At 32.9% G+C, this 27033-nt stretch overlaps 1 protein-coding gene and 1 pseudogene across 1 annotated transcript; one reads left to right on the top strand and one right to left on the bottom strand.

Moving 5' to 3' along the window:
• Nucleotides 1-13536: 13536 nt before the first annotated feature.
• LOC117904353 (cyclic nucleotide-gated ion channel 18-like) lies at nt 13537-20588 on the top strand. Its single transcript, XM_034816930.1, has 6 exons — nt 13537-14028; nt 15395-15607; nt 15762-16072; nt 17159-17270; nt 18531-18767; nt 19748-20588. The coding sequence occupies exons 1-6, from the start codon at nt 13627-13629 to the stop codon at nt 20528-20530; spliced, it is 2058 nt and encodes a 685-aa protein (XP_034672821.1). The 5' UTR covers nt 13537-13626; the 3' UTR covers nt 20531-20588.
• A 265-nt stretch (nt 20589-20853) lies between these two features.
• LOC117904080 lies at nt 20854-27030 on the bottom strand (annotated as a pseudogene).
• Between the last annotated feature and the right edge of the window lie 3 nt (nt 27031-27033).

Genomic DNA, 27033 nt, shown 5'->3' with positions numbered 1-27033 from the left:
TTTTATATGTAATTAATTAGATTGGTTTTTTGAATTCAAAATTCTTTTTAAAAATTAAAAAATTCATGAAATAATTTAAAATTATTAATTATCTTTTATTTAGTTTATAAGACATATAACAACAATATTTGAAAATGAATAACATATTATATATAGCAACAATATTCAACCATATACAGAGATTACATATATTAAATTGAAAAGGAATAACATATTATATATAGCAACAATATTAAACAATATTTGAAAAGGAATTCATTTATTAATTTATTACCTGCCGATTACTTTCAAACCCCCTGCCATCTGTTTCTTCTTCTTCCCCAACACAACAACACCACGAAGACGTTTTGCCCCCGGTTTTCTTTTTCTTCCCCAAAACAGCAACACCCCCAACACAGCAACACCACGAAGATGCAGCCCTCTATCTTCTTCCCCAAACCACGAAGACGTAGCCTCTCGCTCTCAGACTATCGGACCACGATCTGCTACCTTCTCACCAAGCACCGCACCAAAGATGAAGATTCTAGACTCCTGCAATGGTGGATTTAGGGTTAGGTAAGTTATTCTTCAATCGAGCCTCTTTTTAAAGGCTTTTGAAAGAGTCACGGGTTTGTTTCAAATCTTCACAGGTTTGTTTAAAGTTTTCATAGGTTTTCTTTTGTAGAAGAATCTCTGATTTCTCTAAAAAATCAAGACTTGTTGTGATGGGGATTTTTTGTAGAGAATCTATTGATTTTTTTTCCCCGAGTTGACCGAGTTAACTCGGAATATCGGTCGACTCATTCGAGTCCAACCGATTCAGGCCGAGTCTAGGTATCTGGTATCGGACTCATCACGGTTAGCTTCGAGGCGGATACGACTCGGCCAAGTTGTATCGGACTCGGTCGATTTTTTGAACGTTGGGAAGAAGACAGAGGACTGCATCTTCATGGTCTTGCTGTGTTGGGGAAGAAGAAGAAGACAGAGGGCAAAACGTCTTCGTAATGTTGCTGTGTTGGGGGTGTTGTTCTTTTAGGGAAGAAGAAGAAGACCGAGGGCAAAAGGTCTTCGTGGTGTTGCTATGGTAGGGAAGATGAAGAAACAGAGGACAGGGGCAGGTAATAAATTAATAAATGAATTCCTTTTCAAATATTGTTTAATATTGTTGCTATATATAATATGTTATTCCTTTTCAATTTAATATATGTAATCTCTGTATATGGTTGAATATTGTTGCTATATATACTCTGTTATTCATTTTCAAATATTGTTGCTATATGTCTTATAAACTAAATAAGACATAATTAATAATTTTAAATTATTTCATGAATTTTTTAATTTTTAAAAATAATTTTGAATTCAAAAAACCAATCTAATTAATTACATATAAAACCAAAAATTTTATAATATTATGTTCATAATTCAATTCTAAATGAGTACATAGAATGAAAATTTTGACTCATTTTTAAAAAGTTAAACTTTATTAATTATTCAATTTAAATAAACTATTATGAAAAATTATTACTTTAAATATTTATTATTAATTTGTAACCCAAAAAATGATGAAGATGTTAATATTTTTATGTTTCTAACATATACTAAAATAGTATTTTTTATATAAATAAAATAAAATTAACCTATGATTTTATTATAATATCATATATATAATCTGTTATTCCTTTTCAAATTAATATATATACTCTCTGTATATGGTTTAATATTGTTACTATATATAATCTATTATTTCTTTTCAAATATTGTTGCTATATGTCTTATAAACTAAATAAGACATAATTAATCATTTTAAATTATTTCATGAATTTTTTAATTTTTAAAAATAATTTTGAATTCAAAAAACCAATCTAATTAATTACATATAAAACCAAAAATTTTATAATATTATGTTCATAATTCAATTCTAAATGAGTACATGGAATGAAAATTTTGACTTATTTTTAAAAAGTTAAACTTTATTAATTATTCAATTTAAATAAAATATTATGAAAAATTATTACTTTAAATATTTATTATTAATTTTTAACCCAAAAAATGATCAAGATGTTAATATTTTTATGTTTCTAACATATACTAAAATAGTATTTTTTTTTATAAAAATAAAATAAAATTAACCTATGATTTTATTATAATATCATATATATAATATGTTATTCCTTTTCAAATTAATATATATACTCTCTGTATATGGTTTAATATTGTTGCTATATATATTTTTAAGTTATATAATCTTTATATAGAAAAATAAATAAATAAAATGAATTAAAAGAGCCATAAAAAAATAATTTATTAACCTTAAATTTGTTTAGTTTTCTTTTTTTTCCCTCTAATATTCATAAACCAAATATAGCATTAGTAAATGACTTATTTAATTAAAAAGGTTATTGAAAACCCAATTTTGTAAATCTAACCTTTCATTATTTTTTTGGCATCATTTTAAAAAAACACTCTCACTTTTTCCTTATAAAAATAATTATTTCTTTTAAAGCATACATGTAAATACTTAAAATAATCAAGGGTATATATATATATATATATAATGAGTTACTCTTCAAATATAAAGATTATTTTCATCATTTTTAACTAATTAGGTTTTAATAAATTGAGTTACTCTTCAAGTATAAGGATTATATAAAATTTTGTATAATGGTACAAAATATAATGTACAAGAAATTGTCTTGAATACTTTAAAAATATCACTCAATTTTCTATTAGTATAAATAAATTTACATTATATTAGTGACAAAAAATTTCCCTATTACTCAATTACATTAATACTATATTGCAAAATTAAATTACTATACAAAATTAATAATTATTGAATTTTTTTTCTTCAAATAATCATAAATGATTTAATAATACGGAATGAAGGGTATGCATTTACATGGTCAATTACATTGATTTTAATTAAAAAAACATGTAAATAAGTGGAAAACAAAAGATGATGAACTTAGGTGAGATCGTGTTTATTGCTTTTTTAGTCCAATTTATTTTTATATGGTAACAATATGAAACATATAAGTGAGTGGAAAATTGAATATTATAATTCTTATATAAATGTGTTTATATATATTTAATTTGAAAAGTAAATTGTTTTCCTTTTATACATGGTTATGTAAAAATTTCAAAATTGCTTTAAAACATGATATTGGTTGGGAGCATGCAGAACCTGTTGGTGGTAGTAGAAGAACCACAAAGTGTAAATATTGTCGGAAAGTTATACATGACGGTATAACAAGATTAAAGCAACACATCACACATATATCTGGACAAGTGGAAGGATGTCCACGTGTACCGGTAGAAGTGTCACATAGTGTTAGACAACATATGTCTAATACTTCAAAAGAAAAAACAAAATTAAAGAAAAAAAAAAGAATGACTTTTGAATTCCTTAAATAAAGAAAATTTCTATGAAATTGATGAGGGTGATTCTGATGATGAAATTGAGGAAGTTGCTATGGTTGATTTTGAAAGAAGACAAGTGAAACAAGCAATGAAAGAAAGTCATCGAATTTTTGAAGAAGGTGGACAAGAGCATCAGAAGGGTGGTAGTTCCTCACAACCTTCTAATGCTAGGATTAAGTGCAGACTGACACGTAGCTTCAGTGTAAGAGAAGGAGCTAGCATACCTCCAAAATGAATTGATCCCTACATGTTCCCATCAAAGCAGAAATCAATAAAAAACTTGTTTTCTACTAAAGGCGTGAAGAAAGTGGGTAAAACTATTTCTAAATTCTTTTTCTTTAATGCAATACCCTTTAATGCAGCTAACAGTGGGCCTTACTATCAATCAATGATTGATACCATAGCAGAAGCAGGTCCAGACATCAAGGGTCCCATGGGATACCAAATTGGAAATACATATTTCAAAGAGGAGGTGCAAGAGCTTGAGGTATACATAACAACATTGAAGACTAAATGACTTATATATGGGTGCACAATCATGTGTGATGGTTGGAGTTCTAGGACTAGAAAGCCTATCATCAATTTCATAATTTATTGTGATAGAAGTATGATATACCATTCTTCAGTTGACACTACCAACATACCTAAGACAACAGACTACATCTTTTCCCTTATGGATAAAGTTGTAGAGGAGGTTGGGGAGGAAAATGTTGTTCAAGTAGTCACTGATAATGAGGCAAGTTTTAAAGCAGCCGGTATGTTGTTGATGGAGAAGTGGAAGCATTTGTTTTGGTCTCCTTGTGCAGCCCACTGTATTGATTTAATGCTTGAAGATATTGGAAGCATGAAACAGATTAAGGAAACATTAGATCAAACTAAGATGATCACATAATTTATTTATAATAACTTGAAAGTAGTGAATTTGATGAAAGTGTTCACCAAGGATAGAGATCTGTTAAGGCCAGGAATAACCCGTTTTGCCACTGAATTTATTTCACTTGAGAGTCTTATACTTTATGAGGCTGATTTGAAGAGAATGTGCACAACAAATGAGTGACGTGAATTTAATAAAGATGGGAGCAGAAAAAGTGTAAGAGATATGGTATCCAACCTTATCATACCTTATCTTAACTGATCAATTTTGGAAGAAGGCAGGAGAAGTTCAAACCATCATGGAACCTCTCGTCAAAGTATTGAAATTGGTTGATCAAGATAAAAAGCCCACACTATCAATCATTTATGAAGCAATGGATAGAACTAAATTGGTTATCAAGGCACCGGTCAAGCAATGGAAAAAGTATTGGGAAGTCATTGATAGAAGGTGGGAAGGTCAATTGCATAGACATTTTCATGCTGTAGGTAATAAAAAAATTCTTTATATATTTTTTATTTTTTATTTTTTATTTTTTTTAAGTACAAATTATTATAAACTGATCATTAATTAACTTATGACAACATATTTTTTTAAATCCAATGTTCCAATATTCAAAGCATTTCTCCAACCATCCGGAAATTAAAGTTGGATTAAAGGAGGTTATCAAGAAATTAGAGCCAGATTTGGATAGACAAGCAAAAGCTATTAACGAGGTATAATAATAGTTTGTGACCTTTATATAATGCATTTTGTATATGTAATGTGCATTAACAAAAAAAAAAAAAAAACTGTTAATGATGTAGGTGAAATTATTTGTTGACGGCCAAAGAGAATTTGGAAGTGTACTCACAAAGAAAACAATAAATCAATTTCTTCCAGGTACTCAATACATTTATGTCTATTAAAAATAAGAAATTATCATCATTTTTTGTTAAATATATCATAGTCATTAATAAGTACGCATTTTCTTTATTATAGTTGAATGGTGGAACAACTATGGCGACGAAGGTCCACATCTACAAAAGATTGCTGTTAAAATTTTAAGCCAAACTTGTTCTTCATCAGGTTGTGAAAGAAATTGGAGCACATGGTCATTGATTCACATAAAGTTGCGCAACTGTTTAGCAATGAAAAAGTTGCATAAGTTAGTTTATGTGCACTACAATATGCGACTTCGAGTTAAGAATTTGATGCAAAAGTGAAGCAATGAAGATTTATACAATCCAATTGATCTGAATCATATCTTTAATGATGATGATATATTAGATGAGTGGATACGAGAAGGAGAGGAGCCTATTTTATCATCGATAATTTGGATTGGTTGGATAAAGGTCTTCCCACTAATGAAGAAGGTAGAGAAAGAGATGTTGATTCCCGTCTTAAAGGTAAGGCTTCTAGAACAATTTCTTCAAGTTCTAGTAGTGATGATGGTGACAATAGGGGCAGTAGGCGGGGTGGTGGCACTAGTGGGGGCAATAGAGGAGTTGGTGGCACTAGTGAGGGTACTGGAGGAGATGGTAGCATTGGGGGCGGTTATGTTAGTCAAGTAGATCCTAGCATGTCATGGGCACAAGGAGTTGAAAATTACTATGCCACACAAGATACAGATCATGGATATCGACCAGGGATATGGGAACAACGAAAGCATTTGGAAAGACTAACTACATTTCCCAACGATGATGATTATTCTAGTGGGCATGATTATCATAGATCAAATCATCACCGTAGTGATGAGCACTTACAAAATTTGGGTATAGGATCAAGGTCGTATTTCAAAGGGGTAGATGATAGATCATATCACAACTTTAGAGATCGTGATAGCTCTTCCAGTACTTTTAGTAGAAATGATTTTAATCAATTTCCAATGACGCATCCAGAGGAATATCAAAATACTGGAACACGAGCTAGTGACTCATACGGATATGATCAATCTTCTAGTAGTAGTAGCATTGCTTATCGAGGTTTTAGATACTATCAAGCTGGTGTTGATCCCAAACAGCCTTCGAAACCATATTTTCCTGATTATGGATCATCAAGCCAATCATCTCACCCACCATATTCGAGTTATGAACAACTTTTTCAATCATATCCTCACTACGGGAATTGTCATCCCAATTTGTATGCTCGTCGTAGGACAATGATGATGATTTTGAACCTCCTCATCATTCAACATGGAATTGTTTGTTGTATTGTATGTGTTGTTAGTAAAAATGTTATTATATTTGAAATAAAATAACTTTCTTTTATTAGCATTATCATAAATAACTTTGAGCAGATACTTTTATAACTATTTAAATAATGTTAAATGTGAGACAATTTTATTTTATTAATTTTTTGAGCTTATTTAATTGTATATATTTTTCTGATAATTTACATGATATTTTTATATTTTTTTGAATTTTCTAATTAGCTTATTTTACGTATCGCCCGATATCAGACCGATACACTGAGACCGATATGCCTCGGGACCCTTTAAGTTAGTGACCAATACTGCGACTTTGAACCATGCTTCTTCCCCAAACCACGAAGACGCAGCCTCCCATTCTCAGACTATCGGACCACGATATGCTACCTTCCTACCAAGCACCGCACCAAAGATGAAGATTCTAGACTCCGGCAATGGTGGATTTAGAGTTAGGTAAGTTATTCTTCAACCGAGCCTCTTTTTAAAGGCTTTTGAAAGGGTCACGGGTTTGTTTCAAATCTTCACGGGTTTGTTTAAAATTTTCATAGGTTTTCTTTTGCAGAGGAATCTCTGATTTCTCTGAAAAATCAAGACTTGTTGTGATGGGGCTTTTTTTGTAGAGAATCTGTTGATTTTTTTTCCCCGAGTTGACCGAGTTAACTCGGAATATCGGTCAACTCATTCGAGTCCAACCGATTTAGGTCGAGTCTAGGTATCTGGTATCGGACTCGTCGCGGTCAACTTCAAGGCGGATACGACTCGACCAAGTCGTACCGGACTCGACCGAGTTTTTGAACGCTAGTGGTAACATTTCTTGTCACTAGCTTGAAGATGCCTAAACTGTTGACACCAGAGGAGCCCGATTTCTCCTCAGACCTTGAAAATAGTTGACTTATACTTGTTCAAGACCCAAATTAGATGCTAAATGGAGAGATAATCCAATACTTGATTAGCTAGATTTCTTGTAAAATTTATGTAAACTCCTATATATTCTATGAATTTTTTCCCTTTTGGTCATATAGATACACAAATTTTGAACTTCATATGTGTACCAAAATCTATGACAAAACTTAATTTGAACACTACATTCACTAACTAGGCATCAGTGATCCATTTTGTAAACCAATGATATTTTTCCCTCTCAATCTATGTATTACTTGAAAATAGTGTTGACTGTGGAATCTTTCATTAGAAAACTCAACTCAAATGCAAGTGGTGCTACAGATGAACAATTCAAGATGCGAATTCATCGAAGTTTGTTGTGTCTCAAGTGCATTAACCATGGACTTCTGGAGACAGGTACCTGAATAGGTGGTGGAGCATGTGATTTAATAGAACTTTGAGAGGAAACAGAAAAATCACAGTTTGCTTGCTCCCAAAAAGTGGTATAAGGCAATCCTCATGAAACCACCGTCAAACATGTTACCTACTAGCTCATCCATGAATTCTGGGTCGTACCCAAAAGCCACTTTTTGTGGTGCCACAGTGAAAAAGTGACACTTGACTAAAACCGGTTAGAGTTGTCATGATATTCTCATTTTTATTCTTTCCTATTCCAATTGTATAGTCTTATTTAGGTATTTTTTTGCTTTACTTTGATCCAACCATTTAGATTTACACCCATCAACAGCTCATATTAAAAGATATACCAAAAGGCCATGAAGAGTTTTCCATAGCAAAAGTGAAAGCTTGAAAAAAAAAAAAGGTCAAAACTAATAATAATAATAATAATAATAATAATAGATGAAGTGGAATACTCTCTTTGCCTTTTAGGGTTTTAAGGATTTTCAAGTTCGTGTCAATGAATTTAAAAGGGATAAAGGGTTTAACAATTGCAGCCCATATAAGCATCATTAATGGTGCCAGTGGTACCATAAAGCCTAGAAGGTCATATCACTTGAAGCTTGATATATGTGAACTTTGTCCAAGTTTGCTTCACCCCACTTGGCTTATCCATGTTTGCAAGATGACTCAATGGTTGGGCCCCAGGGGATGCGGGAAGACCTCCTTGTTATTAACACTCTCTGGGAATCTAGACAAGTCTATTAAGGTTCTCTACATTGGTCACAAAAAGAATATCAAATTTATAAGAGAAGAAAACCCAATGAACTTCTGAGTTTTCATCCTTTGCTTACAACTGCTTTGATATGTACACTTGCATTCCTACTTCTTGTAGTTCTGGACACCCCACCAGTGTGTAACAATGATGAAATTAGTTTGTTTTCTCCTTGTGAAGAGACTAGGATGGAGGTAAGCAGAAGGGAGAAGCAAACAACAATTATGCTAGTTCCAGATATGGATACTTATACGAAGGTACGTACCTTTAGCATCTCCTATCTGTTTTCCTTCATTGTTTATAGAGCACTCTATATTTTTGCAGAAGTGATGGATTATGATGAGTTCAAAATATCAAGAAACCATGGGTATTTTTGTATGAAATTCACTGGTTTTATAAGGAAGATGGCTCACTTGATTGCTTTAAGAAAAAATACCTCCATACCAATGTAGCTAAAACATTAATTAAACATCTCTGATCATGTGTATGATGTTTGATCAAACCATGCATATGTATTGAAATATATATTAAAAGAAATGTCTTACTCCTTAATATTATCAACCATATGCATCAAATCCTTAATACAAAAATACCCAAATAAAAGCATATTGGAGCAATATTATTAAACATCAAATATTAGTCAAACAATACCATACTAGTAAACCAACAAAAATGCATAAAATAACGTCCAAATGATCATCACTAGTAATGTTACTCTCAAACCCTCGTCTCCAACATTGACATCTTCTCAATCCTCGCTATCATTTCCATCAACTCCATCATCCTCCTTCCTACCATTGTCATCATCTGGGTGGAGTTGGGAGAAGAGCTTGAAAATTAATTGTAATGCCCCAAACCCAATTTAGGGGTAAAATCGAAATTTAGAAATAAATAATTAGTTAAAGTAATTTAATAAAGGTAAAAATGTCTTTTCGTATTTAAAATCCCTAGATATAAATCATATTTTTCCTATCTTCTCTATTCAGAAAACCATTTTACACAGAGATCAGAAAGATCAGAGAGCATAGGGCTGAAGATTTGGAGGTTTAGGGTTTGAAAATCAATTTTTTAGGTAAAGATTTTAATCCTTAAATTAATATTTTATATTCGTTAATTAGTTTTAAAAAAAAAACTTTAGATATTCTTTGAAAGATCTCAATCTAGATTAGGGTTTGTTAAATTAATTTTTAAATCAAAAGACTGGAAATTTATGAATGTGAAGTAATTTGTGATGAAAATAGGAAAATTCAGAAATTTTCTATTAAATAGAAAATAAAATCAATGAAAAATCAATGGAAGAAAAAAAATTTTAGATTTAGAAAATAAATAAATAAATTGTTTGTGTAGGCTTTAAATTTGAAAAAATAAAAATAAAATTGGAATACGCATGTGTTGCCAAGGTGTTGACTTAGGCATTGGAAAAAATTGGATATGTAAATATATTTTAATAATATTAAATAATGAGAAGAAATATAAGGCTTACTGTTTTATTCTTAGAGCTTTGTGCCTATAATGAAGATAGGAGGGTGATGGGTTGGTTATATATTGAATTTGAAAATTAATAAAAATTATAATATTTAGTTTTAAGCTAACATACGAAATATTAATAATAATAATAGTTTCCTATATAGGTTTTAATTTAAGTTAAATATATAAAGAAATAAATAGTGAGGGTAAGATTAGGAAAAAAAAAAATGAATTTTATAATAATTTGAAACTCACTAAATTAATTTATTATTGTTTAGTAAGTTGAAAAATAATATTGGGTAGTAATAATATTAGCATGAGAAATTAATTAGGATCCCTAATACTAAATAAAATATTTTTAGGATTTTCAAATTTATATGTTTGGATAAATAATCAATAATATTGTGTATGATATTATGTTAGGTGATGAGGAAATTATTCAGAGTTATAAACTTCAAGATTTTGAGTGCTTTTTCAAGGTAAGGGAAATTAATGCAGATTTTTATAAAAAAAAAAATAATTTCCTTTTTATATTATATTTTGAAATGTGAAAATATTATTTTTATCTTTTCACATGGATCAAATATGTGTTTTGTATGGAAAGTATATTTGAGAATCTTTTTTTGTTTATGAAAAATGAAATTTTTTGAAGATATGATATTTTGTTTTGCAAGTTTGAATTAATAAAATAAAGTGTTTGACTCTAGATTATATGGTCCTAGTCAACGGGTTATAATTGTTGACATATTTGACCCTAATCAATGGGTTATAATAGTTGATATTATATGGCCCTGGTCAACGGGTTATAATAGTTGACCTTATGACCCTAGTCAACGAGTTATAATAGTTGACTTTATGGCCCTAGTCAACTGGTTATAATTGTTGACATTTGGTTTTGTTCACCTTAACTAGAATAAATTTGAAACTAGTCACTTATTTGTAAAGTCCCACCTAATTGGGTATCATTTGTTATTTGATAACCAGAGTAAAAATATTTTGAATGCATTTGATTTGGTTTTGATGAGAAATTGTTTTGAAATGGATATGAGAAAGTTTGTTGAAAAGTTTGAATGTATTAGTATTTTGAACTCAAAAGTTTTTAAGAAAATAAGTATATGTTATATCTCTTATTTGCAAGCACGATTGAAAATGTTTAATCCATGAAACTGCATTGATATTCCTTATTGAGCTTTAAGCTCATGCCCCTTTGTTGATAATTTTTTAGGTACTTTCAGTTCGGACGAGGAGTGATGTTTAGACTTGAAATTTTTTTTTCTTTGTTAGGATTTTGGTTCAAACTTTATTTTTGGACATTGTTTAGATGTTAAAATTTAATTCTCATTTAAATTATTTGAATTTGGAGTTATTTGGATAATAACACTTTGGTTGATGTGTTAGTTTTTTTAAAAGTTGATACTTGGAGATTTTAGAATCTTGTCCTACTACTCTGAACAAGAATTTGGTAATTGGTAAATTTCCAGTTACAATACGAATGTTTGTGTTGTTTCTACTTTGAGCCTTCGGGCTTGAGGTATGAAATAACCGTCGTACCCTTGGAGTGGATTTTGGGGCGTGACATTAATAGTCTTTGAAGCAGTGACAAAATGATTTGACTATTGACATAAGGCTTTTAATTGTTTTTTTTTTCTCTTGGGTTTAAACATAGCATAGACATCTTGAATACCAAAGGATGCTCTACCCATGTGCAAATGTAGAAGACCTTTTTCCTTCTCTCTCGTTCACTCAAGATCCATACGTTGAAGTTAGGAGTTGCATGCAATTTACTACATCATGTCCTAAAAAAATTTTATCATGCAATTTACTCAGATCCATACGGACTCTAAAAGTTTCTATTTGATAGTGATTTTAAAAAAATGCTTTTAATATTTTTATTACTTAAAAAATTTTATCATTAAAATATTAAAAATATTAAAAACACTTTTTAGAATTACTTCCAAATACATTATAAGAGCATGTTTGAAAGTGATTTTAGTAAGTATTTCTATCATTTTTAATACTTAATTATAAATAAAATTTTTCAAGTGTTAAAAATTATGAAAATACTTCTTAAAATCACTATCAAATACACTCTTAAAAATCTTATAATTAGAAAAAAGAACTTGTCGTGTAAAGTTAAAGCTAGCCAATAGAATAAGACAACCAAAAGTGATGTTGTAATTTTGTCACCTATGGCATGATGCTTAAGGAGTAAAAGAGAATGATTTGTACCTATTCATTATCCTATGTACATCATTTATAATAAAAAGAATCGATACTAAGTATGCATGTAATAAGTTACCTATACATGTAATGGAATATATATCAAAGGAAATGTTGCTTCTATATTAGGCATTATGTGCATGTAACAAAATATATGCCAAAAGCCTTCACAACACATTCTAGGAGGGCATGGGCAAATAATGTCCATGGATAGGGATGACAATGGGACGAGTTTTTTTCGAGTACCCGTCCCGTCCCACCCTTAATATGACAGGGTTCAATTTTAATAAATGAGTTTGAGATTTTTTTAAAAAACCAAGGGTGGGTTCAGGTATTACCCCGCCCTGTCCCACCCGCCCGCCTGCCCAGATTATATATAAAATTAATTTTTATTTTATTATTTTTAATATATAGATAATAATAAAATATTTGTAATAAAATAAATTATAAAAAATATAATAATTTAATTATTTATAAAATATATTTATTTGTCATTCCTATCCATGGGTTGTGCACTATACCATCCAAACAAAACATCTATATACATCGTTAAAACATATAAAATGAGAAGGGTATGGACCGACCCCCAAAGTTGTTATTGCGAAAGCCTAAATAGCACCTTCTAGGAGGGCACAAGTCCATTAATATATTTAAAAAACAATAATTTAATATTGTTAATTATGTCAAGATATTACATTTAATTATGGAAATTATTGAAAGAACAATAACAAAAGTGGTTAATAATATTCACAAACAACAAATCTAACATACCCATTTTTTTTTAAAAAAAGAAAACATTTATCTAAAATAAAATTAGAGAAATTTAATCAAACAAAAATAAATCAATTTGATATGAAATAAATTATGGGTAAATTTATTTTTAAACTAATTGATTACTTATATGAAATACAAACAAACAAACCCTTAATTTAAAATAATTATCATATTAATTAGTGAATTTAAATAAGGACAAAATATAAAATTATATAAAATAAACCATGCCAAAAACTATTTTTACAAAGCAATTGTTTACCTATTTAAGTAAGAAAACAAACAAAATTAATTTAATTTAAAATAATCTCGGATTCATTAGATAAATAAATAAAGTAAAAAAATAAAAATAAAAATAATTGTGCTGAAGTTCTGGTTTTTTCACATGAATTACTAAAACAGCCCTGACTGGTAAGCCCAAATGACTAAAACACCCACGCTTCACACTCCGCATTGGCCAACTACCATTTCCCTTTTCCCACGTTTTTCAGTTTCAAGCACCAACGGCCATCATAGGCCCAAGGCCCCCCAACCTTCCTTTTGGCTTCCCGCGAATTTCTCAAAACCACCACTCTCCAACGCTTTCTCTTTCTCTTCTAGGGTTTTTCCGTCTTCCACCACTACCACACTCCACCCTCCTTACCGCCATGGACGATGAATAATAACATCCGCCCCGTCTCCTTTCGCCAGAAGTCCTGGTGGACCCAAATCCTCGACCCCGGTGGCCGTCTTGTCACTCAATGGAACCACATTTTCCTCATCTCCTGTTTGCTAGCTCTCTTTTTGGATCCTCTCTATTTCTATCTTCCGGTGATCGACGGCCCGGCCTGTTTTCGGATCGACCTGGGTTTGGGGATTGTCGTCACGTTTTTTCGGACGGTGGCTGATATGTTCTACCTGACCCATATGATCATGAAGTTTCGGATGGCTTTTGTGGCTCCCAGCTCTCGGGTTTTTGGGCGGGGAGAGCTTGTGATGGATCCGCAGCAGATTGCGCTGCGGTACTTGAAGTCTGACTTTATAATTGATTTCGCTGCAACACTGCCTCTCCCCCAGGTGAGTCGTGTTTCTCTGACATACCAAAGGGGAATTTTTATGATTCAGTTCTTTGTTCTGTTTTCTGGAAATTGGAACCAGATTGGGGTTGTACTTATTTTTCATTTCGAGCAGACCTCACGATGATATGTCTTAAACCATTGAATGAATGAATATTGAAGGAGACAAGTCACGAATTCATATTGTGGTCCAGAGAACTCTAATCTGTTAATGCTAAATGTAGACTCTGATGTTTATCATCTCGAAAACGTCTCTTTTTTGGGGGTCTCTGCTACAGTTGTAGGCTTTCCAAATTATTTTGTGCAGTTTTTGGGTTTTTGGAGAAATACATTTTGTTAAACCCCTAAGACATAATCCATCTCAACATCCTAATATTAATGAAGATTTTGCTACTGAGATGATGCCTCTTTATTCCTTCTTATTTTTAGTCATATAGCATGGCTGGTCTTATGCTATCTTAAGTTCTCCCTCTTTGATTTGATATGTATAATGGGATTAAATAACCAAAAACACTTTTCTGCTGTAAGCCCCTGGGCAACATTTTCCTCAGATACTCCTTGTATCAATGATAATGACAATGACAATTCATGGTGCCTTCTGTTAATCAGTCTTGACTATCACCTTTATCAGGGGATTTTGTTTTCCTTGCACTTCTTTTTGTTAAACTTGTAAAGACTCAAGGACATGGAAAATTAAGTACTTATGTCTCTTGGATTATATTTGATTATACTTAAACTGATCATAGCAACCACTGTCTGATGGTAGATGACTGAGGCTGCCAAGCATGAATGTGCAAGTTTGAGTCCTGAGAGTGGTCAGTTGTGCAAAAGTGCTAGATTGTAGGGGCATATCCAACTCACTTTCCCAAGACCCAGCTTTGGCAGGCCCAACACTGGGTAATGACCTTTCTTAGTTTAAAGGAAGCTGAAAAAAAAAATGGTGGAATTACTGGAGCACATGTTGACTAATAGAAGTACAACATGAAAATTCAATGCCATGAAAATACATTATAATTCCTAGTTTTGAGTTTGTGTTAAGAAAATTGAATTTCAACATTATTTTCTTCTTGGGTTTTATTCTTTTCTACATTGAGCACTAAAGCATAATTTGGTTTTTTGAACTTGAAGGATATATTGATTTGACTTATATTTTGGTAATTTTCTTTGATTTTAATTTATGAACTTCCATTTATATCTTGTGTCATGCTTAATTTGGCCAGTGATTTGGTTCCTAACAATTTGAAGATGTGGGATGTTATCACAGCAAGTCATTTTTAGAGTTGATACCCTAACATAGTATATCATTGTCATCCTCATCATTTTTGTTAATAATATTGTTGTTGTTGTTGTTGTTGTTGTTTTTGCAGACGGTCATCTGGTACATAATTCCAGCAGTGAAAGACCCTATAACTGATCATGCTAATCATATTCTTTCATTGATTGTTCTCATTCAATATATTCCTCGATTGTTTCTCATTTTTCCTCTGTACCGGCGGATTGTTAAAATTACTGGGGTTGTGGCAAGAACTGCTTGGCTAGGGGCAGCATACAATCTTCTTCTCTATATGTTAGCAAGTCATGTAAGGGACCATGCTCCATTTTCACCTACTATCTGTTATATTGTTTAGTCACTCACTTTGTGGAAGGAGGGAACCTAATGGCAACAGCATGACCTAGTCCTTGTAAAATTCTAGTCAAGTGCTAATCTGTTATTTTTGTAAATTGTCAGTGCAGGTTTTAGGAGCTTCATGGTATTTGTTATCCATTGAGCGGCAGCACTCATGCTGGAGCAAAGAATGTCAGAAGGAGGCAAATTCCATGCATTTCCCAACTTGTCATTCTTCATTTCTTGATTGTAGCACTTTGGAGCAGCCTGACCGCCGAGTTTGGCTGAACTTCAGTCATGTGCTCACCAATTGTCGTCCTGAAAATAGTATTGGGTTTGAGTATGGCATGTATTCTGATGCTTTTATTAATGAAGTTGCTTCCTCAACTTTCCTTGAGAAATACTTTTACTGCTTTTGGTGGGGTTTGAAGGGTCTAAGGTATGGCTTATTTGAGTTCATATGTTTTATTCTAATTGAATCCATACAGTTATTTTTTGTACCTTTTTGTCCATCTTGCATCTTAAAGGAACTCAGAAGGGAAAAGAATTCTCATGCTGCATTTAAAAAAGTGAATTTAGGTTTAACTTAAATAAATCACAAAAGAAGTATTGATTTATGAATTACATGCTTGACCCACAAGAGTCAGGCTAGAAACACTTGCGGCAGTTACATTATATCTGTAACTCTCACAAATCATTCTTAAATCCTACACACAAACTATTGAAGGGTTGTGAACTATCATGAGTCATGCAGCTAGCAACCATCACACATTTTGATCTCTTAATGCAACATTAAGTAGTATTTTTATTTTTTTTTGATAGGTAACATTAAGTGGTATTTTCAACTTTTATAAAAATTCTAAGAACTATAAAAAGTTCAAGCGTCAATCAATACAATCAAAATTATAGTATGCTTTAGTATTTCTCAAATTATTTCCAAAATCCTTGTTAAATTCTGTGTTGTGACTGATAGATAAAAATTTTTAGTTACATCCTCTCCTGGTAATCCCTTTGTTATTTCTTTCCTTGAACAATAAGGTCCTGAATCTCAACTATGTCACTATGTCCTGTGAACATGAAATCATACTAAATGAATGGTGCACTTTCTTTGTTTAATTTTCTTATAGAGATTACAAACTCATTCTTACATTTATGACAATAAAAAAATTATTTTTTGTGTGATCTGGCATATATTTTGGGCGATTTCTATTCCTAAAACATGAGCTATCAACTCCCGTTTCTATTCTCCCTCCCACTCCCTCTTCCAACCCTGTTTTTGTGTTTCTCAAAGTCAACATTTTATCTTACTCAATCCTGGAGTTTTTGTGGCTTAAATTTGTTATTTTGCACTCTTATAAAAACTATCAATCAATAATTTTTCTAAGTAAATATTTGATTGGAAATATTGGTTATTTTCCTTTTGGATCCATTACTAAATTGCATATAATATTTTTCAATGGAACATTGTTGAGATACCCTTTTCTTCTTATGCTTATATGATCTCCAATCTTTTTGTGACATGCAGCTCATATGGACAGAGTGTGGTGACAAGTACTTTCACTAGTGAAACATTATTTTGCATTGTTATTTGCATTGGGGGTCTAGTTCTATTCTCACATCTCATAGGCAACATGCAGGTACTACTTGCGCTTTATATATCTATATATATGTGTGTGTGTAATATGTATGGATATGTAAGTTTTTTATTTTTTCTATTTCCAACATATTTCAATGTACTCAAAATGATAAAAATTGATTTCAAAGGAAGAGGGAATTTGAAATTCCTTACCTCTGTAGTAAAATACTTAGATTTTTGTGGTGCTTTTATGCCTATTTTTTTTATTGTGGTATCAACTTGATTGATGCTTGATTATTATGTGCTCCACAGAGAGTTCCCTGTTTGTATGTGTACACATGCATGACAATTTTATATAATAGTTACCCATGATTGGAACACCTCTAGTACTTCAATTTAACATTCATTGAGTTTCATAAATTGTGAAAAAATGTTTGTGATATTGTCTAGAAAAATGTTGATTCATGACATGAAAAGAATTAGCCTTTATTTAAATGAAAAACAAGCCTTGTATATTCTAGAGATTTTAAGATGATCAAACACACCCTGGGAGGATATATTGATTAATTTTAAGACAACTCCTATAAAGATGAGAAGAAAAAAAAAAAAAAGATACTCCTTTTCTCTGACACAAGAAGACAATGGATATTACCATGATCAAACTAGCAAGAAGGATTTTAGTTCCAGAACATGCATTGTGAAAGTAACCTAATATGTGGTTGTCACCTGCCTTTATATTCATGTACTATCATGCCAGACCTAGAAACATTTTTTTCTGTTTCTCTCAAGGATATTACTGTTAAATTGTCTTGTTCCAGAGTTGTCGAGAGTAGAGCTTTTTGCTCCATGTCAACTTTTGAGGCCACCTATAAAGGAGCAAGAAAGTTTTTTATTATTGTTTATATCATGTTATGTACTTATGTTAGCTTCAGAATGACCTTAATGAAAGACTGTATTTTACTTCACAACATTCCACTTACCAGAATCAAATCAATTAGCTTAATCTGCAGTAAAATTTTAATATTAATGTAAATTGCTTAAAATGAACCTTCTGAGCTTTGTAAGCTTGCATTCTGCTAGCTGGAAATTGGTATATTTCAAAATAAATTCTTGTTCGATGTTCCATGATTTGTGTATTACATATGGGTGCAACTCTAGAATTTGAGCATGGTTTACTGAGATTGAGAAACAATTTTCCAGTCTGTGACTCTGATAGTGATTTTTATATCATTATTATTACTACTACTACTACTTCTCTTATTATTTATAATAATATCTATTTTTATTTGTGTGTATTATTTTGACAAAATTTTGTTTGAAGACCTATCTACAAAACATGGGAATTAGACTTGAAGAATGGAGAATAAGAAGAAGAGATACAGAGGAGTGGATGAGGCATCGTCAACTGCCTCTAGATTTGCAAGAGCGTGTTCGCCGTTTTGTTCAATATAAATGGATTGCCACAAGAGGAGTAGATGAAGAAGCCATTTTGCGTGCCTTACCTTTGGACATCCGTCGTGAAATTCAAAGGCATCTTTGTTTGGCCCTTGTCCGCCGTGTAAGCCTTTTTTATGGGATTCCATTCTGTGATCAACATCTTTCTATGACTTGCATGAATTAGACCAAGGAAACATGGTAATTAGGCATGCCCTTTATTTAGTTCAACTAAAAGATTGTCTAGATTTCAAAAAAATATAAGCAAACTTTCCAAGTATTAGACCATAAAGGATGAAAAACTTTCTATGGGTTATTTCTAGTAGCGAGTCTCACAGAAGCATCTAATAAACAATCTCAAGGAAAAAGGAGTTCTCCTCAACAACATATTTGTATGCAATTTTGTATCGTACCATGTGAAGAGTTTAACCAACTGTCCAGGAATTTTTTCTTTTTCTTTTTTTTTTTTCCAGATGGGGGGTGGCGGAATAATTCCCTTGTCCAAATTACAACTCAGACAAAGGAATTACACCTCAAATGTAGGATATGTGCTAAACATGCCTAATATTGTCTACTTAGTAATGGAGATGGCTACCCAATGGAAGAGAGAACATTTTGATGATTATGCCATATCTTGTAGCAGCCATAACCAACACTTCTAATATGAGAGAAATTATAGTTTTGACCCATACTCATCTTCACTATCAGAAAACTCTTATCAATCATTTACACTATTTATGTTGTTCCAAGATGAGAGATATTTTAAAAGGTTAGTTATGGATCCTATCAAAGAAATTTATATCAAATTTAAATTTTGAATTTTAGGGGTATTCAGGTTATATTATTCTTGATTGTAAAAATAGGGTGCATCAAGTGTCGTTTGTAATGCTATATACCAGTCATGTATCTATAAATCAATGTTGATGAGTGACCTCTTAATTGTCTGATTCTGAAGATAATTAGTTTGATACATTACCCTTCCCTCGATTTAGCTATTGGATATTTCTATCATAGGCCAGTACTTGATATATAAAACAGTTGAAATGGTCTAAGAATATTGCCTAATCTAAATCCGCTTGATTGACAAATTGTTACATTTTCCAGGTTCCTTTCTTCTCACAAATGGATGATCAGCTCTTAGATGCCATATGTGAACGTCTTGTGTCATCCTTAAGCACTCAAGATGCATATATTGTTCGGGAAGGTGATCCAGTGAATGAGATGTTTTTCATCATTAGGGGCCAACTAGAGAGCTCAACGACTAATGGGGGTCGGTCAGGTTTCTTCAACTCCATCACTCTCAGGCCTGGTGACTTCTGTGGGGAAGAGTTGTTGACTTGGGCCTTAATGCCCACTTCAAGCCTAAACCTACCATCCTCAACTCGAACCGTCAGGTCCACTACCAAAGTCGAAGCATTTGCACTTCGAGCTGAAGACCTCAAGTTTGTGGCAAACCAGTTTAAACGCCTCCATAGCAAGAAACTTCAGCATGCTTTCAGGTACTATTCCCATCAGTGGAGGACCTGGGGAGCTTGCTTTATACAAGTTGCATGGAGAAGGCTTAAAAGAAGAAAGCTGGCAAAGGAGTTGGCCAGACAAGAGAGCCTGTACTACATGCAAATTTCAGACCAAGAAGGTTACTTGAGTGAAATGACAGATGCAGATTACCAAACTAGCAGTGCTGAGACCTCATCAATGGAAAATTCACATGGGGGCCAGCAAATTGGAGCCACAGTTTTAGCTTCAAGGTTTGCTGCAAACGCTAGAAAAGGAATTCAACAGAAGGCCAAGTTCAAAGTGGTAACATCTCCTGCCACTAGCTTGAAGATGCCCAAACTGTTTAAGCCGGAGGAGCCTGATTTCTCCTCAGACCATGAAAATAGTTGAGTTGTACTTGTACAAGACCCAATTAGATGCTTAATGGAAAGATAATCCAATGTTTGATCAGCTAGATTTCTTGTAAAAATTTATGTAAACTCTAATATATGCTAACTATGAATTTTTTTTTCCCCTTTGGTCATATAGATACACAAATTTTTTTTTTTTGAACTTTATATATGTACCATAATCTCTTACAAACTTAATTTGAACTGCATTCATTGAATAGGCATCAGTGATCTATCCTATAAACTAGTGGTATTCTTCCCTCTCGATCTATGAATTACCCGAAAGTAGTGTTGATTGTTGAATCTTTCATTAGAAAATTCGACTCAAATGCAAGTGCAGCTACAGATGGACAATTCATGATACAAATTCATCATAGTTTGTTGGGTCTCAAGTGCATTAACCACGGACTCATGCAGACAGATACCTGAACAAGTGGCGGAACATGTGATCTGACAGAACAGAACTCAAGCTGGATAAACTTTGAGAGGATACAGAAAAATCACAGTTTTCTCGCCGTCGACAACTAGAACTAGACAATCCTCGTGTAACCATCGACAAGCATGCGCTGCCTTGCTCATCCCCACCCAAAAGCCACTTTTTGTGATGCCAGTATGAAAAAGTGAGAATTAACTAAAAGTCTAAAACTAGTTAGAGTTGTACAATATTCTCATGTTTTTTTCTTTCCTATTGTATACACTCTTATTTAGGTCTTTCTTGCTTTTACTTGTATCCAACCATTTAGATTTATACAGATCAACTGCACATATTAAAAGATGATACCAAAAGGGTATGAAGAGTTTCCATGGAATGACAGAGAAAATGTCTCAACCATCTTGATTTTATTAGGAAACTTTAAACATTGTATTGCAGTTTTCTAGAAATTGTTTTTCCTTTATTTGGTTAGTAACTTCAATGCCGTGTGCTTGTCGTATGGTCTGTCACGCCCCAAGACTCACTCCAAGGGCGTGACGGTCATTTCACACCTCAAACCCGAAGGCTTAAAGTATAATCTGACCCAAACAATCATATTGTAACTGGATGTTACCAATTACCAAATACCTGTTCAGAGTAGTAGAACAAAATCTAAAATCCTCAAATTTAATTTCCAAATAACTTCCAAATATCAAATGATCCAAATGAACATAACTAACAGTTAAAACAAAATCCAACATAAAATCCTAAGTCAAATTCTAATGATGACTATTCCTCAGCCTAGCCATCACTCCTCACCCGAACTAAGAGTACCTGAAAAATTTTCAACAATTGGGAATGAGCTCACAGCCCAATAAGAAATATTAATGCAATTCATGGATCAAATATTTTCATTTCAAATAGGAGATATCATTTTTTTTTTTTCATCAAATATTAGAGTTTCAACAATACTAATATATTCAAATTCAACCAACCATTTCATATCAAATTCAAACACTTTCACATAAGATTCAATCAAATCCATTCAATTTTCATTACTCTGGTTATCAAATATCAAATGCCCAGTTAGGCGGGACTTTTCAAATGGGTGGCTAGCCTCAAATTGTTCCTGGTGGACGGAACCAAACACTACTAGTACTAGTAACCTCTAACCAAACCCCTAGAGGCTGGGGTCCAAATCAATTACATTCCCACCATGAAATGTAAAGGTCAACTATTATATCTCGTTGACAGGGCCGAATAGTCAACTATTATATCCCGTTGACAAGGGCCAAATAAACCAGAGTGATGTTTTTGTTCAAGTATTCAAATTTACACAACATAATATCTCCATATTTTGTGTCATAAATAAAACAAAATATTCCAACATAATATTTAGTGCAAAACAGTTTGATCCATGCATGGTAACCAAATATCATTTTCTTTCCACAATTCAAAATAACATATAAGATAATTTAATTTTATAAATATTGCATTAACTTCCCTTACCTCAAAAGAATTCCTCAAAAACTTTGGAGAGAAAAATCTTGAAAATCTATTCTTCACCTAACAAAATATAAGAGGAATAATTATTACTATTTATCTAAAATTATAGGTTTGACAATCCTAAAATTTTAGCTATTCCAATTATTATTATTTTTTTTATATATTTATGAAAGGTAATTTAATCTATTCATATTTTAAAAATTAATAAATTTCTAATTCATATAAAATTGAATTTATTTATTTATTTTAAAATTTATTTCTTGGGACACAACTTAATTAAACTATAATTTATTTCAATAATTAATTTCTATGTTATTTATTAACTTATGCTCATAATTATAATATCAAAAAAAAAACTTTACTTCCTTTTTATTTAAAACTTCTATTTTCTAATTTTCATTTTTATTTTTTAAACATAAACTTTATTCCCAACAATACTCCATTATTGCCAACAACCAATAGACACACACACACACACATATATATATATATATATATATTAACTAACAACACTCTTCATCCATCCGTACACACACTCACACCCCATATATATATTATATTTTTTTTTTTCATTCTCCAATTCTTCCACCAGTGTACACGCGTACTCCATTTTTATTTTTATTTTTAATCCTTAAGTCATTCTCCAATTCCACAATGTGCACACGCATCTTCCAATTTTTATTTTTATTTTTCCCTAAAAGCTTAAAGAATTTCCAATTTCCAACAATAAATCCAAATCTTAAATTTTCACTATTTTGATATTAAAATGAAATAAAATAATAATAATAATAATAATAATGAACTAACCCTAATCTAAATCAAAATCTTCATAGGAATTTTTTTTTTTCTAATAAAAAAACTTAAGATCTCCCCAATTCCAATAATAAATCAAAATCTTAAATTTTCACTATTTGATATTAAAACAAATTAAAAAAAAAATAATCTAACCGCTAATCTAGATTTGGGGTTTTCCAAAAAAATATATCTAAATGTGCTAGAAATTAACTAATGAATCTAAAATAATAATCTAGGGGTTAGAAACTTACCTATAGAGGTTTGTTCTTCAAACCTTGAAATCTGACCTCGACTTCACGTTCTCTGGAAACTCTCTGCGAACAGGAATACGATTCAAAAAAAGAACAGGAAGAAGAGAATTTTCTATTTAATACCTAGGGTATTATTCGTAAAATTACTTTTTACCCCTCTTCCTTTTTATTAAATTAATTAATTAACTAAATTAATTATTATTAGTAATTTCCTAAATTACCCTTAAAAGAAAATGTTGGGCGTTACATCCTCCCCTCCTTAACAAAAGTTTAGTCCTCTAAACTTGACATACCTGAGTCTTGAAATAATTGAGGATGTTTTTCTCTCATCTCTTCTTCTAACTCCCAAGTAGCTTCACGAACACTATGGTTGCTCCATTGAACCTTTACCAATTTGACAACAGCATGACGTAGTACTTTATCCATTACATCTACAATCTGAACGGGCACTTCTTCATATGTCAAGTCCTCAGAAATTTGAATAGGCTCCAACTCCACAACATGAGAGGGATCATAATTATACTTCCTCAAGGTTGAAACATGGAAAACATTATGAATCTTAGATAGACTTGGGGCAAGGCTACTTTATATGCCAAAGTGCCTACTCTTTCTAATATTTCAAACGGACCCACAAAACGAGGACTAAGTTTTCCTTTTCTCCCAAATCTCATCACAGACTTCATAGGTGAAACTTTCAAGAACACATGATCACCCACCTCAAACTCCAAATCTCGCCTACGATTATCAGCATAACTCTTATGTCTACTTTGAGCTGCCTTTAATCTTTCTTTAATCAAAGCAACTTTTTCACAGTCAACTGCACAAGTTCAGGCCCCAAAAGTTTCCTTTCTCCAACATCATTCCAACAGATCGGAGATCGGCATTTTCTACCATACAATGCTTCAAAAGGTGCCATCCCAATGCTAGCTTGAAAACTATTGTTATAGGCAAACTCTACTAAAGGTAAATGATCATCCCAATTACCTTGCAGGTCCAAAATACAAGCTCTCAACAAGTCTTCCAAAACCTGAATTACCCTTTCTGATTGGCCATCAGTTTGAGGATGGAAAGCAGTACTAAAACTCAACTTAGTGCCCCAAAGCTTTTTGTAGACTATGCCAGAATCTAGAAGTGAAACGAGGATCTCTGTCAGACACTATAGAAACTGGTACTCCATGCATTCTCACAATCTCCTTCACATAAAGAGAAGCTAAACGATCTAAAGAAAAGTTGACTTTCATAGGCAAAAAGTGAGCAGACTTTGTCAACCGATCAACAATCACCCAAACAGCATTATTTCCCCCTGAGGTTCTTGGAAATTCTATCACAAAATCCATGGTAATATGCTCCCACTTCCACTCAGGAATAGCAAGTGGCTGCAAAGACCCTGCTGGTCGCTGATGCTCAGCCTTCACCTGTTGACACACTAAACACTGAGCCACAAATTGTGCAATATCACGCTTCATACCTGACCACCAATAGTTTTGCCTCAAATCCTTGTACATCTTTGTCCCTCCTGGGTGGATTGCAAACTTGGAACAATGAGCTTCCTCTAAAAGCTCTCTCCTTAAGTCTTCATCATTTGGGACACAAAGTCTAGTCCAAATCTCAAGACCTCATCATCTGACAAAACAAAATCAGGCTTACTGCCCCTCTTAACTTCCTCCATAACTTGTACTAATCGGGATCATTCTCTTTGTAGGGTCTTAATTCTCCCAACTAAGTCTGGTTGTACTCTGAAATTTGCTACAAGTGCGCCTAAGCCCATAACTCGAAAATGGACTTGTAGACTCCTCAACTCTTCAAGTAAACTGCCTTTGACAGCCTCTAATAGCTGCTAGAGAACCAACTGACTTCCTACTCAAGGCATCAGCTACAACATTCGCCTTCCCAGGATGATACTGAATAATACAATCATAGTCCTTAAGTAGTTCTATCCATCTTCTCTGTCTCATGTTCAACTCCTTTTGGGAAAATAGATACTTCAAACTCTTATGATCTGTGAATATCTCACAAGTTTCACCAAAAGAAAATGTCTCCAAATCTTAAGTGCAAAAACCACAGCAGCTAACTCCAAATCATGAGTAGGGTAGTTCCTTTCATAAGGCTTCAACTGTCTAGAAGCATAAGCTACACTCTCCCATGTGCACATAAGAACACAACCCAAACCCTGATGAGAGGCATCACTATACACCACAAATCCTCCTGAACCTGAAGGAATAGTCAAAATAGGAGCTGACACTAATCTATTCTTCAACTCTTGGAAGCTACATTCACAATCATCAGACCACTCAAACTTAACTCCCTTCTGTGTCAACTTAGTTAAAGGTAGGGCAATCTTAGAGAACCCTTCTATAAAGCGCCTATAGTAACCAGCAAGTCCCAAGAAACTTCGAATCTTAGTCACAGTACTAGGTCTTCTCCAATTAGCTACAACATCTACCTTTCCAGGGTCAACTGAGATGCCATCATTGCTTACCACATGCCCAAGGAAAGAAATTCGGTCTAACCAAAACTCACACTTCTTCAGTTTAGCATACAACTGCTTATCTCTGAGGGTCTGTAATACAATACTCAAATGGCCCTCATGCTCCTCTCTACTTCTTGAGTATACCAAGATGTCATCTATAAAAACCACCACAAACTGATCTAGATAGGGCTTGAATACCCTATTCATTAAGTCCATAAAAGCAGCAGGTGCATTAGTCAAACCAAAAGGCATAACCAAAAACTCATAATGCCCGTATCTAGTTCGAAAAGCAGTCTTGGGTACATCTTCACTTCTAACCCTTAACTGATGATAACCAGACGAAGATCAATCTTAGAGAACACACAAGCACCTTGTAGCTGATCAAACAAATCATCAATCCGAGGAAGGGGATACTTGTTCCTCACTGTCACCTTATTCAACTCCCTATAGTCAATGCAAAGTCTCATTGAGCCATCTTTCTTTTTCACAAATAGAACAGGAGCTCCCCAAGGTGAAACACTGGGCCTGATAAAACCCTTGTCTAATAACTCCTGAAGCTGAACTTTCAACTCCTTAAGCTCCACAGGTGCCATCCTGTATGGGGCCTTAGACATAGGACCTGTTCCTGGTACCAGATCGATGGTGAACTCCACCTCTCTCTCTGGTGGCAAGCCAGGCAAATCCTCTGGAAAGACATCAGGATACTCCCTTACTATGGGTATGTCTTCCAACTTCAAATCACTTTCATTACTCATCACACTAGCCAAAAATCCTTGGCAACCCTTCTTGAGCAAGCTACTAGCTCGCAAGGCTGAGATCATACGCAGTGGTCTGTCCACATGCTTCCCTTCAAAGCTAAACTTAGGCTGACCAGGAATACTAAACGTCACCCTTTTCTCAAAACAGTCAACAGAGGCATGGTAGGAAGCTAACCAATCCATCCCCAAAATCACATCAAAATCCTGAAGGTCAAGGAGTACTAAGTCAACTGGCATTTCCCTATAACCAATCATCACAATACAATTTCTAAGCATTCTACTGGCCACAACAGAATCTCCCACAGGAGTAGC

This window comes from Vitis riparia, chromosome 17, assembly GCF_004353265.1.
Source record: "Vitis riparia cultivar Riparia Gloire de Montpellier isolate 1030 chromosome 17, EGFV_Vit.rip_1.0, whole genome shotgun sequence".
Taxonomy (NCBI): Eukaryota; Viridiplantae; Streptophyta; class Magnoliopsida; order Vitales; family Vitaceae; genus Vitis; species Vitis riparia.
Note: the sequence above shows the minus strand (reverse complement) of the source record. Positions and strands in the feature narration are given on the sequence as shown.